Source organism: Anoplophora glabripennis, unplaced genomic scaffold (genome assembly GCF_000390285.2).
Source record: "Anoplophora glabripennis isolate ALB-LARVAE unplaced genomic scaffold, Agla_2.0 scaffold136, whole genome shotgun sequence".
In the NCBI taxonomy this organism is placed as follows: domain Eukaryota; kingdom Metazoa; phylum Arthropoda; class Insecta; order Coleoptera; family Cerambycidae; genus Anoplophora; species Anoplophora glabripennis.
In genome coordinates this window covers 999,744-1,019,978 of record NW_019416313.1, presented here as the reverse complement: position 1 = coordinate 1,019,978, position 20,235 = coordinate 999,744, and the positions used below count along the sequence as shown (strand labels likewise).

Here is a 20,235-nt window from a genome sequence, read left to right as displayed (position 1 = left end):
CACTGTTTTTAGTTAAAAAAAAATTGTGTATAGAGAATCGAGAAAATATTTTGAGAAATTTAGTAATTTAATGACGTGCAAGAAAGTATTAATTTTAAATAAATTTAATAATAAATCATTAATTTTAATTCGATAGTCATGAGAATTCCTATATAAATACTTACATTTAAAACACTGATATAATGTATGTTTTGAAGTAACAGTACCCTCGCATTTGCATATTTGCAACTTCTGTTACAATTGTTTGAACAATTTATTTATGCAAAAATTGTGATGAAGCCATTGGCATACAATACGTATATGTTTAAAATTAATAAAAATAATTTAAAAGTGCATTTGTTACAAAAACAACTTTAAGATTTTCGGTTATAAACATGAACAAACACACATAAAAATATACACGCCGAAAAGAAAAAAGAGACAGGGAAAGATGTTTCGATGGCCAGCTAGAATTTTAAAATAAAAATAATTCCAAATTTTTAAAAAAATATTCGAATGCAGATTTTTTTATTGATTTTTTAATAATAATTTTTTGGATTTTGAAAAAATTTTACTAATGTACTGGTGAAAAAAATTAATATATAAGCTTTTCAAATTTATAAAATTAATAATTTTTATATCGTCCTAAGGTTTTTTAACGGCATATTACTTAAAAATTATTTTACATCTTAAATAATGTTTTAGCAACAATTTTTCAATGATCGGAAACCATAAGGGTCAGAATATAGGGGTTTGCATCCGGGGTTTCTCACTCCTGTATCGACAAATATGTGCGGCATTACTGAAAAATATTTCTGTATGATATTGTAAGTCTTAATATAGAAAGGCCGTACAGTAGTAAATAATTTGTATTAAGGAGAAAATAGTAGTAAAAATAAAATCAATTCTTGCAAGTAACACATTCTTATTTGCAAAAATGTATTTCAAGCCATTTAGAATCATTTTTTTGTACGGCATTTTGTTCTTGTTGATTATTGTTGTCAGTATTAACAAAATATATTAATGCCGTACCTACAAAAATTTTTCAACGTGAAATCCTACTTTTCAGAGGGAAATGAATTTTCCTATAGTAAGCACATGTTTCATGAAAAATGTACGGCATGGCCAAAAATGTCATTATTTTATAAAATAGAATTAAAATTAGTGAACTTGATGTTGGTTCAAATCCCCCCCCCCCATACGCTACAAATAGAGGGTTGCACCCTATATTCCTAACCCCTGTGTCAGCAAGTACGTATGGCGTCGCTTAAAAATTTATCTATGTATCGATCCGAAACTTGCAGTATAAATGCCTACTGTAATAAATCACCAAAACCCGGGCCAAAATTTTCCTGACTTCAACTATTGCTATTTTTGTACGGCATTAGGTCGAGGTTTTGCCGAAAACCACCCCCCTTGGTGGACAGATTTAGCTTACCTGTGCACTCACCTGTACCAACAAGAATTGACGGCATAGTTTCTAAAGTTATTGTTATATGTGGTAGTTATTGAATTATAAGTAATTCATGCTGGGTCAAATGACCCCTTGAACATTTCCGATGGTCTTGTAGTCTAAGTTTATCCAACACCTCAACATGGCGATGCGTAGCTGGTTGCATATCCCTTAATCAAATTGTGATTTCACAGCGAACATGCAACTGACACCGATGGTATGTTATGATTGGTGGAAATCCCGGTGCATCTTTCGTATGCTTCTCCCCCTGTATTATAATATAACGGAAGAAGGTAGAGAAGTTTCAGCACCGACAAACACAGCACTCACTGTTATAAAGGCGACCCGGGACAAAAATACCCTATTTCTCGGAACGTGGCGCTGCTTGCGTCTGCAGATTTTCCTTGGATGTGTTAAAACTTAACAGGCGCAGTTTATCAGCTTTGTTGTAGGCCGAGTTGCATGGTTTAATAATTTAGGTATATAAAGTGAATCGGCTTAGCTTCTCCGTTGAAAGCGACTTGTGTGGTGTGTGTTGGGTTCATCAAATACTGCGCAGGTAAGCCTTTTGTTGTTGCAAATAAATTAGGCCTAGAGATTTTCGTTCTTATACTTTTAGTTGTTCTTTAATAAGAGCAGATGCGCTTCTTTTTTTGATGGATGTTGCAGTAAAAGTAGAAATGTGGATTAAAAATGCTTTGCTTTTACCGAATTCTTGGAATAACTCGAATATGGGGCCTCATTTTATTTATCACAACTTTGGTTGCAACAACTTAATTTCGAGAGGATCAAATTAATCTTATTTTAAATTTAACTTAAAAATGAGGCAACAGAGAAAACCCAAAAGGCGTTTTTAATCAGAGGTTAAAATGTATAGAAGTTTATGAAATGAAATGAACAAGATTGTACAAACAGTTAAGAAACGTTAATATTAAGTTCAATAAGATTCTTTCTTTCTCGAAAAACAACTTTGATAATATCTCACCGTTTGCTCTTTAAAATATCGGTATGATATGCGGTTGAATAATTTTAGGTTTACATATAAATGTAGTTTAAATTTAGTATCGTTGTGGTTTTGCATCCGAGCACTATATTTATCAGAGACCTTGATGGAGCACAATTGCACTTGTTTTTAATCACTTAAGTCAGTAATGTCGCTGCGCATTTCAATGAATGCACTAACATACAGGGTGTCCCACATAAGAACCGACACAGCAGGCAGTTGCATGTAGGGGTGTCCAAAATATTGTAATTTAACCAAACTTACGTATACAGGGTGGTCCTTAAGTAATTGTACATACAAGTATGATAGATTCGTGACTTTAAAATATTACGATTTGAGCCAACTTGCCTTAATAAAATATTGATAATAAGAAAGATACAGGGTGTTAAAAGTGAAATTTTAAAATTTATTTTTCGCAATAACTTGAACATTTTTGGACATTTATACAAAAAAGTTTTTATCTGGGGGTTTTTTGGTATGAGAAATCATAATTTGGTACCTATCTAATTTAATGTATCTTTTAGAGGGCGCCGCTAAGCCACATGTGTGGCATAAATGTACACTAAACTTTTTTGCCCATCAAGGTAGCCCTCTTTTGGAAAAAAAATATTAAAGGCATGGCATTGTAGGAACAAAAATGCATACTTGTTAACAACCTCTAAACTTCGACGGTTTTCGAGATAATCGAATTTTAAAAATCGGCTGCATAATTCTTTAATTCATTACGAGAAATAATAACGTAGTAGACGCAAGTCACGAATGATTTTAACAGCTAAACATTCTTGTTTTCATAATCTGACGTTTGAAAAAGTTTTAATTGAATATTTCAGATAATTAAGGAATAGCAGAAAATGCCGAGACAATAATTTTTCTAATACAGAAATGAGAGATATGGTTACTATTTACTGCCAGCAATATTTCAACGAACGTACTGCGAAATGGGAATATTTCAGAAGATATCCAAATAGGCTGCAACCTAATCACCACACATTTGAAAATCTATTTAGGAATTTAGGCGAAAGTGGTTCATTTCGTCCTAAACGTGATAATTTAGGCCGACCGAGATTAATTATGCCTGGACAAGAAGATGAAATTGGTTCACGTTGCAGATGATCTTCAAGTTAGTACAGGAAGGTTATCTTCAGCTTTAGGAATCAATAAAACTCAGTTTTAAAAAGACTAAACCTCAATAAATATCACCCCTACCATTTTCCGGCTGTGCAAAATTTATTGCCAGCAGATCTACCATTAAGATACCAATTTGCAAGTGATATCCGAAATAGGCAAAATCTTGACCCCACCTACCTTTATTAATGGAATATTACTTACGGACGAGGCAACATTTAGCCGCCGTGGTATTTTTAATTTGATAAATAATTATATCTGGGTAATTGAAAATCCTCATTTTAAAAGAGAAAAACATTTTCAACACGAATTAAAAATAAATATATGGTGTGGGATCATTGGTGACCATTTTTTAGGGCCATACGATTTCCCTCATACTTTGAATGGGGAGAACTACTTACATTTTTTAAAAAATGACTTCATTGATCTTTTGGAAGAATTGCCACTAAATTTCAGGCAAAATATGTGTGTGTCTCATTATATGAGAGAAGTCGGAACATATTTAAATACCAACTTTCCTGAACGCTGAATTGGTCGTGGTAGTCATTTCCCTTAGCCAGCACGTAGCCCAGACTTTAATACCCTCGATTTTGGCGTATGGGGCGCAATGAAACAACTTGTTTATAAAAGTCCCATAAATACTCGCAACCAACTTTGGGAAGAAATAAATGCAACTGCAGTTTCTTTTGGACCAATCATGTTATTTAATATGAGGCCATATTTTATGGAACGTATGGATAAATGCATCCAAGAGAATGGTGGACATATCGAACACTTACTTTGACATAATTAAACTTGTAATGTTAGTTAGCTTAGTTTTTTCTTTTATTAATATATGTAAAATTCATTTCTAATTATGATTATTAAACTTATAATTTAACTGCTTTTATTTAATTTTTTAAATTTTTTTAATCTTTTAAATTTTTGATGTCAACTCCTACGTTACGTTAATATTCATCCTGTTGATGTAAAAACATGATAATCGTATACGACTTCTACGTTAATATTTCTCATAATGAATTAAAGAAGAATTATGCAGCCGATTTTTAAAATTCGACTATCTCGAAAACCGTTGAGTTTAGAGGTTGTTAACAAGTATACATTTTTGTTCTTACAATGCCGTGTTTTTAATATTTTTTTCTCAAAAGAGCGCTACCTTGATGGGCAAAAAAGTTTAGCGTACATTTATGCCACACATGTGGCTTATGTGGCGCTCTCTAAGAGGTACATTAAATTAGATACCAAATTATGATTTCTCATAGCAAAAAACTTACAGTTTTTTTTTTTTTGTATAAATGTCCAAAAACGTTCAAGTTATTGCGAAAAATAAATTTTGATATTTCACTTGTAACACCCTGTATCTTTCTTATTATCAATATTTTATTAAGGCAAGTTGGCACAAATCGTAATATTTTAATTCACGAATCATTTAAGTCACGAATCTATCATACTTGTTTGTACAATTACTTAAGGACCACCCTGTATACAAAGTTGTAAAGTACAAAAATTAATATCTCTGCAACTCTTTACCGCAGAAGAACCAAATTTGGTACATGATTTAGGTTTATTACTGGTCTTCTTTGACTATGATTTAAAGTTAATTGAAGCACTACAAAGTGTTCATTGGGGGTGTCTCACCCCTAAAATTGTACCGAACTTTTATTTCATTGGCCGAATTGAAAAATTATGGATATATGTGTGTGTGTGTGTGTGTGGGTGTGTATATGTGAACGCCAATACACTTACAATATAGATGGAGAGGAGAGAGAGAATTAATCCTCGACATCGTGTCAACGAGAACAGCGAATATACCCAATTACCGTAACCTTGACGCTCTCTATCTCGAAAACTATGAGTTTTTGGACTTCGTGCCCATTGGAACTTTTGATCAGCACATCAAGAACAACAATATCCCAAAGTTTCAACGAATTTGACCGGGAACCATTTTCCATAAGGTTTGTGCGGGGTCCTTTGGTTCTTCTGCGGTAAAGTGTTGCAGAGATATTATTTTTTTTCGAAATTTAGGGCCCCACTTTGGGGGCTACTAACTCCTCAGGGGGTGCAACTTTGTATATAGGTAAGTTAGGTTAAATTACAATATTTTGGACACCCCTACATGCACCTGTGTCGGTTCTTAAGCGAGACACCCTGTATATTTACGCCTATACTTATATGTAGTCCAATTAAATAGGCCTTTAAATCGCAATATTTTGACTGCATTAAGGATCACTGTCTTTATCGAATGTGTTATTTCGCACTACTAAAAACAAGTCACCAAAAGTATGACATAAAACATAATTTATATCGTGATACTTACTGACCCACTTATCTCACATTGATAAATAACATTTTAAATTAATTATTTGCCACTAAGGTTAGTAAGGGACGTAAAACACCAAAGCGATCGTAAGTTGTTTTATTAGAACTGTTTGTACTAAACATAAAATCAATTGCAGTTGAAAAGGTTTCGCTAGTGTAAAATAGATGTTATTGTTGGTATTGTTACCTTTTCTATATGGGTCATCACAAAGCAGTTATCTCGACAACAGCCGGGTCATTCGTCAGAAATTAAGAGGGTATATGAAACAAATAACAAAATTACTGTTCTGTCAATAAAAACAAATAAATAGGTAACTCACCGGGGGGTTACACTCCCCCTAACCTTAAGATCAAGGTATATCCTTCCATGCGTTTCCATTATATCAATTAGTAAATATATATCATTCTTTCTTCAACAACTAGCTAGTGTCACCTGAAATAAGTCGTGTGTGAGTCACACTATTATGATTATGCCACCTACTCAACACCACCCAGTATGTGTCAATCAAAGCGCATGTAAGACCCCGTAGAACTTACAAGACACACTTTGAAGGAACCACAGCCATAAAGACCGGGAACACGTGGCATGCCCTGGGGTTTTCAAAAACATAAACGAGCATGGCATATTACTCACAAATTCACAAATCATTAAACAAATGTATTCAAGCTAGCACACTCATGTAGGCATAAATAATCTTATCCTCTTGACCATTGAAGATTAAAGGACTTTTTTGTTTGTTTCGTTCTGCCTTCTGAGAGTATTTCTTCAATCTATGTATATGATAACTTCAACAGGTTGTTCTATGGGTAATTTAGACAAGGTTCAAAAGTCACTGATTTTAGAGACACGGAGTGATAAGGTATTTAAAAATTATCGTAGTTACCCATCCAAATATCCAAATATGCTTGTCGTTGGTTGCCCTATATTTCGGGAAGCAATGACATTAAACCCTTGTTGTTTCATGGACGTAGAAAACATCCTGTATACGATAGTCCGTTTAGTACTACATTCTATAACATTCATTAACTCGTTTGAGGGCACATAATACAAGTTATCTTCCATGTTAAAAGCGATCGATACTTTTATCTGTTTATTCTGGTATCCGAGAATTCTCAGAAAATAAGGAGGTGCAGTATTTGTTCTAGAAACAGACAGGGCAAGGTCTTTCAACGCTTGTTACAGACATTTAGATTATTTCACCGTATTAAACTGAGTTATTTGGACGACGTCATATACTTTTCCATTACTTTTTTTATTATGCAACAGACTAATTTGAAACACGCTATAGGGAGCGCCAGCTAAAATAACGACCTTCTTGGTCGAAGATAATCTTCAATTGACTGACGACCACTTTTAAATAGTGAAAACCATTCGTAACTATTAGCCCCTGTTTCAACTTGGCGATACTGAGAACACACGAGAAAAATACGAAATGATCTTGATGTTATTATTGTTTAGGTTTATTTATTAATTTTTTTTATAATAAATCGGGCTTTTTAATTTAACTGTGTATCTCAATTAATAGCAGCGATAAGGACGTGGTTAGAAATCATGTAGAAATTCCCTTTTTTAGAACGCACACCTTACAGGGTGGTCCAAATTTCAAGTGAAAAAAAAACGTGTTTCTGTTTATATTCTGAAAAATAAAATTCCTATCTCGCGTTGTTGCTGAGGTTGAAAATGGTTTTAATGGTGAGTTTTTGATACGAAGTATACTTTTAGCATTACATTTCCGTTGGTGTTGTTATCAAAACGGATCCTAATATTTGAGATAATGTTTCACAATACAAACAAATCATTGAATGCTTTCAACTGAACACTTCATGGGTTTCATTTATTTATTTCCATTGACAGAGGGGGTGGCGAACAGGGCAATCGCCCGGGCAACAACCCGAGTAAAAAAAGTTTATATTTAAAACTTTATTTTATCCTTAGCTATAATTTGACTGTAAAACAATTGAATAAGTTCATGTATATTTTTTTTTAAAACAAACTTTTAGTGACGTCATTTTATTTTCGTATTCTTCTCAGCAAACCCTTACATTTGATACCCATATCATGGGGGTGCATAAAAAATAACTGGTCCGCCATCTTTGGTAGTCCGCCATATTGGATTTAGAATGACGCCACTTAGCTAACCATGCATTGTTATCCAAAGTAAATCTGTATGTAAAATTTCAGCTCAATCGGTTGGGGAGAACTGTTTTAAAATTCAGTTGCAAGATTTGACCCATAACAAGACAAGTTAAATAAAATGTTGTAAAAATATGTTTGAATATTGTACCTTATTTTATCATTATTAAAAATGTGTCGTCTTTGTATTTGTTAACATTTAAAAATCTCTTAATATTTGAGAACTCAAAATTTATGTTGCATTTCTCTTAAATCATCAGAAATATCTACTCGTACATTCGATTTACGTACATTTCACAAAGAACAAGGGCCTCGCAAAGATCTGCCGCCCGGTGCTTCGCAGTGGTTAAGGCCGCCCCTGTCCGTAGATATATTTATCATACAATATTTGCTTTTACTAATTTTGGAGCTTTGATAATCTGTAACCGTATATTTGAAATGCGATTTAAATATCTTTGCGGTGCATTTCTAAATTTATTAAATACTGTATAATTGACGCCGTTGTTTACCAAAAATATTATATCATTGCAACAAGAGTATAATAAAGATAATAGAATAACAGCTGAACTATTATTGGACTAGATAACAGTACCAGTCGTTTGGATAAAATGAATACCAAAAACACTTTTATTGTAATATAGTAATTTCCAATATTTCCATTATCGACCATTACTACTGTATTTATTATTATTTTCATTACAGGTGCAATGACTATAACAATGGATCATCCCAGTGGGTATCCCGGAAATGAGGTTTGTACAATACACTGAGAAAAATATCATTTAGGCTTAAATAGGCTTAAGAAAGGTTACAATGTTGTCATAATAAAAAACATTTTCCTGGAGCAGCCTATTAGGGGTTAAAACCAGCTAGCTTTTTATTTATTGCAAGACCATCTTATTGGGGTAGCTATAGTACAATCATGGGCGTATCCAGAGGGGAAAGGGGGGCACGGCCTCTTCCTAATTGTTGCTGCATGTTGCAAGTTTAAAAAATTACATTATTATTACTGGCCATGTGTTTTATATAGTTTTAATGAATATAAAAATTTAAACAGAAATATGTTTATTATTTATCTTTTTAGATAATTGAAACGTTTAGTGTAAAACAGGTCACTGTTTGCTTTTGGTCGTTGGGTAGGAACATTCCTGGCTACGCTCATAGTACAAATACCTTTTTTTGCTACAGATAATTGACTTTTTTTGCCATAACACTAGTGAGAAGTTTTCTTCAGAGCAAGTAAAAAATAAAACTGTATTCAATTTTCCTAAAATCCTCAGCTGATAAGAACACCGTTCACTTGTCAAAGAACAAATGTGACTTCATTTAATGATAATTTTTGAAACATTTTTAGATTTGATTTTAATAAACTTTTAGTAACCTACCTATACAAATGCTAATATTAAAGATGTATAATTAAGGAAGAGACAAATCAATACAATGTGTCCCATAATTAGCGTGCAATACTTTAGCATTAGATTCTACAATCAAAAATAAGATACTTTTTTCCTATAAACAAGGGTCGAAAAATGGTTCCTAAGGGAGCTACCTATGCCCAACTAAAAGGGGCCTCGGGAGATCATATTTTTCAAAATATTTCCTAGACCAGTTAACGTTTTGGTACGTTGGACACTTAACGAACTACACGAAAATCATTTAAAAATTTTAATCAGGGGTGTCTCAGGCAGGGAGGCTCACGGGTAAAATGTGCCCCCAATTTTTTGCATGTCAATATTTTCAAATTTAAACATCAAACAATGATAGATATGAGTTTTTCACAAAAAAATGTACTCTTGATTTACTTCGATAAAATGCTTCGTTTTCGAGAAAAATCGATTGCAAAGCTTAAATCAATTTGATAATACTCGTAATTTTAATATTTTCATCAAACGATGATAGAATGATAGGTTTTTTTCACAAAAAAATGGACTCTAGATTTACTTCGATAAAATGCTTCGTTTTCGAAAAATATCTATTTAGGTTTAGAAGTTATATCGCATGTCCATCTTCTTCATTTCAAACTACTTTAGAAACCATTCTTGCATCGTTCAAATCACAAACCGTTTATAGATTGTTGGCATCCGTGCATGCGTAGTAGAAATAGTTTGCAAGCTATCAGTAATAATCAGATAATAACGAAATTATTAAAAACAAAAAAATCATGTTACAATAATTGCTCAAAATAACTGCCATTTTGTTGAACTCACGGCATAGCTCTATGCCTTATTCCACGAAGAATTTCAAATTCATTGTTCCTTTGCATATTAGAGGCCAAATTTATTTTTTCTAATAATTCTTCTCTGGTATCTATTTCGGTGTTATAAACAAAACTATTTAAATGTCCCCATAAGTAATAATCTTGAGGATTAAGGTCAGGTGAACGAGGTGTCCAGGCAATGGAACCGCTCTCCCATTACAAAATCCATACACAAAATGAATCAATCAAGATCGCATTTTGCATTTTTTAATTTTTTTCTTTAGATTAATATCAATACAGCACCGTAAAGTGAAAGCAAAAATATGAGTTTAATAATCTGTCAAAATTAATTTAAGTAAACAAATGTTTGTTTTCATGGCCTACCTATTCATGTACTTTAAAATCGATTTTGCTCGAAAACGAAGCATTTTATCGAAGTAAATCAAGAGTACCTACATTTTTTTTGTGAAAAACTCATATCTATCATAGTGTGATGTTTAGATTTGAAAATATTGACATGCAAAATATTGGGGGCGCATTTTACCCTTACATATCAAAATTCATAATGATACGTTATCTGGTTTTGGAAATATTTTGAAAAATATGATCTCCTGAAGCATTTTTCGACCCTTGTTTATAAGAAAAAATAATCTTATATTTGATCGTTCTTTTTCTGTCTCACCTATGTCATACTGATGAGAACTAGTAAGCTCGAAACCGATCTGTATCTGATGGCCCTACTGACGAATTATTTTAGTTGTTAACTAGATATTGGAGGTGTATTTAAATGTTGGACAGGACATGGAACTCGCAGAGATGTTAATTATTTTAAAAATTAGCTCTATTAATACCGAGTTTTCAAAAAAGTGTGACAGCGACTATTTAATATAATTACCCTACAAATTTTTTGCTCATGTTTTTTGGATACCCTATCTACAGTCACACTATAGTTTATATTGACTCAATATTTTTTTTAATCTGAGCACAATATTCACTCACGTTTAATTCTCCAAAATTCTAAATGAAAGCTTGTGTCTAATTGTCGATAATACCGACTTAAAACAATCTTTTTCGGAAATTAACTGCCTGGACTTATCTGCTTACCAATTCCAGAAATCTCTAGAGTCTAATCGGTTTTACCCATGCGTCATCAACGTCGACTTTCTAAACTTCTTCGAAGTGGTGCCCATTGTTGTGGATACATTATGACCTAGTGATACTGTCTTTGATTTTCGTATCCTCAAATAATAAAATAGCGACATGTGGAAAATTTTTATAAATATGTATCACAAAATCTAGAGACAAAAAAATAGATTTTTTTAATACTTGTTCTTGCTATAGGTTTTAAAAAAATAATGGTACAGCAATAAATATTTAATTTTTAAAAGACAAGTTCCAAGTTTCAGACTATATAAACGTATACAAGCCATAGATGATAAACATAAACATATATATATGTACGAGTATTAACTTCGGTAACATTTATTTGGTACCAATATAAAATTAAAAGTGGCTTAGCAATTTTTCTGTTTACTAAAAAAACGGGACAAATCATTTGCGGCCACAACTATTCACCTCTTTTTATGTAGTATGTAAGTCGGGGATGATGCCAAAAGTCCTCAACAAGTTTTAATAATTTCGATTATTGTTTTTAACCCATATCGCTTATTTAATCTCAGCGCTTTTTGCAGGTTTCCTACAGGAGATTCGATGATGACGCCTCACCCCTGACAGAGGCTGACATACCCGTCAGACCAGAAAACAGGACAAAGACCGATAGGGCCTTCTCTTTTATAATGGGAGGTTGCATAGTAATTGCGGTAAGTAATGACACCATAGCATTCAGTACTCTTTACTCTGTTTGATAATTTTCTGATCGTGATAATAACCGTTTTCTTGTAACAGGATGGCTCGTATCGGTGACATTTGCAATTCGTTGCAATTCCTTGCACAAGATTTCTGCGTAAAGGAAAACGGGTATTATGAATAAAATTATGTTATTCCTTTCTGCCTTGAAGAGAAATTTAAAGTCTTTCGTTTTTCCGAGTTTAATTCACGTGTAGATGGAAGATATAAGGGGTTAAAGTTTATACAGTTTTATCTCTATAAATATATTCACGTTAAATGCAATTTTACTCATTTATAGTCTGTCCGATCTCAATTGACGACCAAAGAACTAGGCGTATGTACCAGGTTCGGTCTCTACGCAACAACTCGGCACTGAAATATTTGAAAGACTTGTTCCCATATTTATTTAGCCATACCCATATACAGGTCTGGCCGAACTAAACGTGGAGGTGGTAGAAATGTATACGCCCAGTTGAAGAATGTGCGCGCGAACAAACAGCGCACAAACACAGCCGCACTGGGCGACTGGCCATAAATTTCAATTGTTGCCAAATGCCTAGCAGTGCAGTGCAGCAATGCCGAGCGGTAATATATTTTAATGAAAATGTAAATGTTTTTTGATATGCCATAACCAAAATTTACCATAAATATAATAAAATTGTTTGAGGACATAAATAATTAAACTATAAACATATAATAGAAATTTTCTACACATTATATACAAGTTATTATGATTTTTAACCTTTATCAGAAAACTTTTTAGGGACGCCTATGAACCTCATTAAAATTTTTTGCTAGGCATTTTTTATATGTTAAATTGACTTTGGAAAGGCTATACTTATTATTTATATAAAATTACATTTGAATATCTTTTTTCCGAAGGATATTTAGAGCTAAACAATTTTCTTGGAAAACTTTAGCACACTATATTTAAAAGAACTAGAAGACAAACGTTTTTAAGAGGAAACATCTACAAATTGGACTAGGAATATGATACATTATTTTTTTTATTTCTGTTGTAGATTCTTTTTCTATTGATTACTTTCGTCATTGTCATTAAACACGAACCAAACCGACAAAGGTTAGTATTTCCCATGATTAATTTTAAATTTTTGTCTGTCTTATACTATACGCGTTTTTTTTAAGAAAATCTTAGTTTCTAACCTTGTTTCTAGTTTCAATGAGGCTGTAATGAATGAGGGAGGAATTAGCAATCAAGAGGAATTCCAGGATTTCAGCTTTAAAAAATTTGCCTGGAAACTTACGCTAACATCTTTCATATCACTGGGTAAGGTTAGGTTTCACTTACAGTTCAGAATAAGAATAAATGTTAAGCTTTCAAATAAAAAATACGTTGAACACGTAATCAATTTTCACTAACTTTTATACTAAGGTTTTTATATTTTTATACATTTTTTAAAACAAGACCATGCATCTTTATATTTGTTTTGTTAACTACATCATCTAGTGACCTTAATCATCTTAAGCGTCGCCATGGGTTTGGTGCGGCAGAATTTTTAGTATTTTTCTCTGTTTTTATACAAAATATAAAAAGAATAGTGCATTAAATTACACAAGAAAACATGCATAACATTAGCTTCCTGATTGATCTTGACCTTTTAACATATTACCGACACATTTTACTCAAACAAATAATACATAGGCGTAGATAGAGAAGGGACACATAACGAACATTTAATACAAATATAGTATAGATTTTCTCTTGCCACTCCTGTTTGGCTGCTAGTTATACTTTTTACAACATAGTTTTTATTTAGGTCTCACTATAATTATGGCAGTTCTGTACCGTCACGCAACATCTTTCGTGGTCTGGGGAGTTTTAATCATATCATGGGCATATTTCTTCATCGTCACTGTAGCACTGTGGTAAGTACAACATTTGGGACCTTAGCAGGGGCCAAATATTAATATGGGCTATGAAAATTACAGAGGAGACAGAAATCTACTCCTGTTAGTATTTTTTTTATATGCGTGGTGACTGGTAATTCGACGTATTGCTTTAAGGAGAGGAGAGAGATACTACTGCCTACTCGAAGCCCAGATTTAACACCTCTTGATCTTTTGCAGTCAGACGAACAAATCGTGTGCGCGATAGGACAGTAATACACACAGGAACAACTGGTTAATAGAATTAAGTAAAAAAAAAATTATTCGATAATTTTGCCTAGGTCTACAATTTTTGTATTGTGTACTTAATAATGTTTCCTTTGAAATATCTCCAAAATTATTAAGCTTTATACAGGGTGATTTCACTTTAAATACAGAAACTGCAGGAATAGATTAGTTGCCAAAAAATCTCGAATACCGAGACCCGCAGGAAAAAAGTTTACAGAGCAAACTCTACATATTTTTTGGTAATGAATCTAGTCCTGCATTGTCTGTATTTAAAGTGAAATCACCCTGTATAATACACGGTTCATTTGATTGATTGTAAATTAATCTCCACTGCCAGTCAATCTAAGAAATACGCCGACATACCAGTCATCATAAAGAATTCTCCCTTTTTATAAATAGAATATCTCCTTCAAATATACGAAATTCCTTGACAACAGTTTCTTTACTTTTTCCTTACTGACTGTCCCTTACTATCCTAAACATTACACATTCAATAATTTTTTTAACGCTTTTTCAGGTGGCTAAATGTTGACAATATCATTCTCAAAATTATTTTCACCATTGTGACTGTTGTGCTGTTATGCGTCTTGGTTTTCATGAAAGACAAGATCCGTTTGGTCACGATGTTGTTCAAGGAGGCTACGAAGGCGACGTTCCGCATGCAGGCGGTGTTTTCGGTTCCTGCAGTGGTAGGTGCACAACCGATGAGTAAAATTTTGATATACACATTTTCAGAACCGCTGTCAACTTTCTAAATATCAGCGCTTCTGAAAATGTTACGAACAGTATTAGTCGCAAGACTAAAATTAAGGTCCTTGTATCATACTAGGGTTTAAGACTTTATAGTTACTGGTATATTCGACAAAAATGACGCAGTTTTGGTGTTTGGTTAATTCGAGATCAAGCTTCCCTTTTGGTAATATGTTTTCAGAGAAAATATGATAAAATGTTAGGGAACGAAACAATATCAACTTTCTTAGCTAGCCAGTACAAAATGGCTGTATTAGTAATACATAACCTCAAAAAAAATTGCTCACAAAGAGATGAGGAAAATAATACAGGCACAGAAAACAAAAGAAAGGTTTCATGATCAGTAGACAATTTTGAGTCGTTAGATACGAATTTGACATCAGAATTGGGTCACCACATCAGAATTTTTTCTACAGGACAGGTCGAACTAGCAAAAAATGGTGCTTATTTCACCTGATATAACTGACTTCACGAGAACCAATCGTGAGTGTAATAAATTATTGAAAATGGATACTCAAATACGTGACAGCCTAAATACATGGGTTAGAAATCCAACCAAACCTTGAAAACTTGCGTGAAAGATTCAATACATTCAATTATATATAAATCATCTTCGTAGCATTTCCATAGTATATTTTTGAAAGAGTTTCCATAAAATTTAAACGTATCAAATACTTTTATGCACGTTTTCAAGGTTATGTTGGGATTCTAACATATATGTTTAGAGTACCACTACATATGTTTGTCCATTATTATTGCATATACATTGACTCCAATCTTTATTTTCAGACGTTGCTTTTACTAGTGATAGTATGGTCAATATACATTCCTGCCACTTTGTATATAAACTTCGCTGGAATATCATCAGGATCTGCTGATTCAGAATATATTTCTGGTGATTTCAGGATAACCGCCGTGATTTTCAATACTATAATAACTATTTGGATCAGCGAGTTCTTAGTTAGTATCCAGTACATGATAGTGAGTGGTGCTGTTACAAAATGGTACTTCACCAGGTAAGATATCTTGAACCTTCCTCTAAAGGTAGCAAACCCTTCTTCTCTTAAGAACTAGATCCAATAAAACTAGATTCAATAAACTTGTAAAGTTTTTTCAATGGGTTATATTCTGACAATTTCCTTTTCTTTTATAGAAACAAGGAATTACTAGGTGACCCAGTATATACCAGCTGCTACAACACCATAAAGTACCATATCGGTACTGCCGCTCTGGGATCTCTGATAATTACCATTGTTGCAGTCTTGCGGGCGATTCTCAGGGCCTTATCGCAACATTCGAGATTCAGGGTACTGGTAAATTGCTGCATGGCGCGAATTGAGGAATTCATAAGGTTTTTCACCAAAAACGCATTCATAGTCACAGGTAATAAACATCATACAAAGATACATGATATTGCGCGGTCATGCTATGACGTCACGTGGAGAGTGAATAGCGATTTGTGGATATCGTCCGTTATAGTTTTTTTTTCGCGTCGTGTATGATCTAAAGTGGTGTATCGAATAATGTTGATAATACTGAAGGATATGCAGTTATTATTATTAACGCGACTGATTTTCATGGAAATATCACACCTTCTAGTCTTTGTATCGTAGATAATAGATTATAATTGATAACATGGATATTAGATTCACAGATCATGTGTGTCTGTGATATGCATACAACTCTCTCTTTTCACATTTTATGTAAATAAATAATTGTGGTTTTTCAGCTATGCATGGAACGCCATTTATTCAGTCAGGAAAACGAGCAGTGAAACTTCTAACTCTGAATATATGCAATACGATAACCATCAATTCCTTGGGCGACTTCGTGTTGACGATGAGCAGTGTTTTAATCGTTGGTCTCTCTGTGCTTTTTGCTTACTTCATATTAGGCGTAAGTATTAAAATGGGATGATACATGTTTGTACTGCATATAAACTAAATAAAAATAATAAGACTAAGTGATGCCACAACGTGCTGACGGTTGTCTGGATATGCCAGATACTACAAACACACGTTGTGACGTCATTGTTTAGACATGTTATCAGCCTCTAGTGACACATCAGAGTAACACGTATCATCAGAACATAACAGTGTGGTAACAATTTGAGAAAATATTTATTTGTTTGTGCCGTTTGTCTTGTTATATGATTCTATTGTGATTGTTTTTTTTTTAAGTTACAGGTAGAAAAAAGTGAAAATATTTACGGCTGCATCTTCTTTGTTGTTGTCATCGCATTAATATGCTGTTGCACAGTCTTAGGAACGTTCGAGGTAAGCTAGTTTTTCAAAAGATCACTTCGTAGAACACTTGAAAATAAAATAATAATTGTATTTTCTATTTATTTATCACATTTTGTGCCGTGGTAAGTGCTTTCGTTTTAACGTTCGACGATTTTAATGGGGATTAATGACGTTGTATTATTAACACGACATGTTTCTTTCAGACATCTTTCAGCACCTTGTTCCTGTGCGTCTGTCAGGACTTTTTGATCAATAATGGAATCGAAAAACCGTACGCTATGACTAGGGATTTGATGGAATTTCTGGAGGATTCCAAAAAAACCTTCGCCGAGAAAATTGAAAAGAAAAATCTGCCAAAAATTTAATAACTATTAGTAAGAGTTTTGTATAAGGTATGTTTGTGTTTGTTGTGTATAGTATCTATCACTTATGATATATAATTTTGTAGTGCTATTATTCAGAAAATACCAGTTAATATCAAAGCTGCTATGGAACTCGCATACAGCTTTCGTTTTTTGTGCAAATCTATTTTGAATAAAATGTATTTAAAATTAGTTGTCTTCTTTCACCTATTCGACCGAATTGTTTTCATTATAAAGATAAAACTTGACAATATACATATTTACCGTACTTTTGATTAAAGAATAGTTTGTGATTATATAAAGTTATCACCCTGTTCCCCAGATTCAATGAATAAAACTTATTTCTGACAAAATATGGTCAATACGAATTTTTGAGAACGTCATTTGGTCTGTCTAATGCTCCAGCAACTTTTCAAAGGTTGTTAAATAATATCGACATGATATTAGCTTGCACCTCGATGACATTTTAATGATAGAAGTGCAAATAAAAGTTCCTATATTGCATATAATGGCTGTCAAAAATACTATGATACTCGCTATCTAGGAGATATGATCCAGAATTGATGTTGGTTGTATAACTATACTTTCGCAAACAGGGCACCAACCATTCCAAATGAAGTTTGTAATTACTGTTTCATTAGTTGGATGGAAGGAAGAACCATCAATTATTGCAGTGACAATCGCTGTTTTGTTAGTTTCGACGCGTTACTACGAAAACATGCTGTCTCAAATTTAGCTTGGAAAACATGGATTGTCTTGGCAATTGCTTTTAACTTGCATTCAGATAAAGTCTTGCTTTTTTACACACAACTTTGTATTCATAAATGCATAATTAAAAATATCAAAAAATTTTCAATTTTTTTGTGGAATACGGTTTTTACAATCGTTACTTTTCAAATAAGAACAAGATGCAACAATTTGTAGAAAAACATCATATATTCATAAAATTTCATTAATAGAGAACCACGGAACCGTGCACGTGCATCTCATCTGCTCTGCGCCCGTCGCATCGATATTCAGCAGATCATAAAGTACCCGTAATAAAAGTGTCGCATACCTACATTTCATTTCCAAAGTTTATGCAAGCACGCGATTACCGTACCTTTAAGAAATCATTTATTTGTTTTTATTGAGGTGCAGTAAGAACGATTCGGACCAGGAGTTTGGGGCCTAGTCTGGTCCACCATGTAATCCTTTTTATTGCAGTCTCCTCAGAGTCCAGATTAGGCATATAAAATTATTTTTAGAATGTGCATTGTGCAACTCAGATTTTGTGGAAAAAAAAATAAGTGTATCAAGAGTAACGACTATAAATCAAATAAGAGTGCCCCGTTAATTTTTATATCAAAGTAAACTTTGTATGACGGGCGTTTCACGTCAACGGACACAGTGGGCTGTCCAGAATAAAAATGCATCAATATTGACGTCCGACGTGTCAAAAGATCGAATGCCGTCTGGTGATTTTACAAAAACATCATGACGGTTCCAATATGGCGTCCACAATCATGGAAAATTCTGTTTAATGAGCAATATTGATAGATAAGAAACATAAAAATACTATATTGTAGACTGAATCACCATATCAGTACGTTTTTGGGGTTGCTGATTTCGAATTCGATATTCATTAAGCCCCATCTGGTCACTGTTCGTCCCTAACCTTAAAAATATTTCAAATCTTTGAAATAATACGTTTCTAAAATGAGTATCACAGTCTAACCACCACAATTTGTTTTCAGGATCGCTGAAATCAATTCTGATGTCAATATAATTTCAACTAGTCAGAATTCGTGCCTAAACTCAAAAAAGTAGCGCAAATTGCTAAGATTACACTTTTCTACGTTTAGGAATGAAGTGTAACCAACATATCTTTATATTTTTCGGGTCACTAAATCGAATTCCTACATTCGTTTGAACCCAACTAGTCACTAGTCGTACCTAACCTCAAAAAATATTCCAAATCACTAAAATGACACTTTTTCTGGTTGAGTTATAAAGTCTGATCACAATATCACCAAAATCGCTTATAATCTATTACAGATAACTAAATTAAAGTTGATTATTATATTATATCCGATTGATCTGTTATTTACAAAAGTTTCCCCAAAGCCGTATCACTTCTCTAACCCTCTCGTGATAGTTCCAATAGATACACATAAAAAACACAAAATATTAGATAACATCACTCAAACGCTACTATCTTTCAAAAAGTCTCTGGTGCGCTGACGCTTTGATTAGGATTTTGATCAAATCATTTTAATTTCTGAGTTCGTTGACTGAATCCACTTACTGAAATAAATTTCGAAATAGTATTTGCCGAATCGATTAAAGCTTACATAAGAATTATCCCGTCCTTTCAGTAATTTCGATATTTTTAAATCCAACAGGTTAAACAATATATGCTTTTTGTGTTTAATCGGGTTGAGGCCGTTATCATGGCTACGACATAAGTCTGTATTACCTTTTCTTTGGTATAATATGCAGAATTTCTAAAAAGAATTTGCTCTTTTTATATGGAACATACCTTTTATCATATTAATTGCTCCTTTGGAAAAAAAAACATAAAAATATGGTGGGCGCACACAAACTCTGACTAGTTGAAGTTATATTGATATCAGAATTGGTTTCAGCGACCCCGAAAACATAAATTGTGGTGGTTAGACTGTGTTACTCATCGTAGAAACGC

At 33.2% G+C, this 20,235-nt stretch overlaps 1 protein-coding gene across 3 annotated transcripts; it reads left to right on the top strand.

The window, feature by feature from the left end:
• Nucleotides 1–1,724: 1,724 nt before the first annotated feature.
• On the top strand, nucleotides 1,725–17,744 carry LOC108914251 (choline transporter-like protein 1). 3 transcript variants are annotated; one of them, XM_018720023.1, is made up of 13 exons: nucleotides 1,725–1,991; nucleotides 8,716–8,765; nucleotides 11,902–12,030; nucleotides 13,081–13,139; nucleotides 13,234–13,346; nucleotides 13,837–13,945; nucleotides 14,712–14,883; nucleotides 15,734–15,960; nucleotides 16,098–16,327; nucleotides 16,674–16,840; nucleotides 17,125–17,220; nucleotides 17,394–17,582; nucleotides 17,639–17,744. In XM_018720023.1, exons 2-12 carry the CDS (start codon nucleotides 8,721–8,723, stop codon nucleotides 17,553–17,555), a joined length of 1,509 nt encoding a protein of 502 aa, XP_018575539.1. In that variant the 5' UTR covers nucleotides 1,725–1,991; nucleotides 8,716–8,720; the 3' UTR covers nucleotides 17,556–17,582; nucleotides 17,639–17,744. The 3 variants fall into 3 exon arrangements, with proteins under 3 accessions (XP_018575539.1, XP_018575540.1, XP_018575538.1); XM_018720024.1 differs by having other exon boundaries at nucleotides 17,131–17,220; nucleotides 17,394–17,744; XM_018720022.1 differs by having other exon boundaries at nucleotides 17,394–17,744.
• The last annotated feature ends 2,491 nt before the right edge of the window (nucleotides 17,745–20,235 follow it).

Coding starts and splice junctions, on each gene's coding strand:
- LOC108914251 (XM_018720023.1), top strand. CDS start 8,721: ATGACTATAACAATGGATCATCCCAGTGGGTATCCCGGAAATGAG. Junction 8,766..11,901: donor GTGGGTATCCCGGAAATGAG/GTTTGTACAATA, acceptor CGCTTTTTGCAG/GTTTCCTACAGGAGATTCGA. Junction 14,884..15,733: donor TGTTTTCGGTTCCTGCAGTG/GTAGGTGCACAA, acceptor CTTTATTTTCAG/ACGTTGCTTTTACTAGTGAT.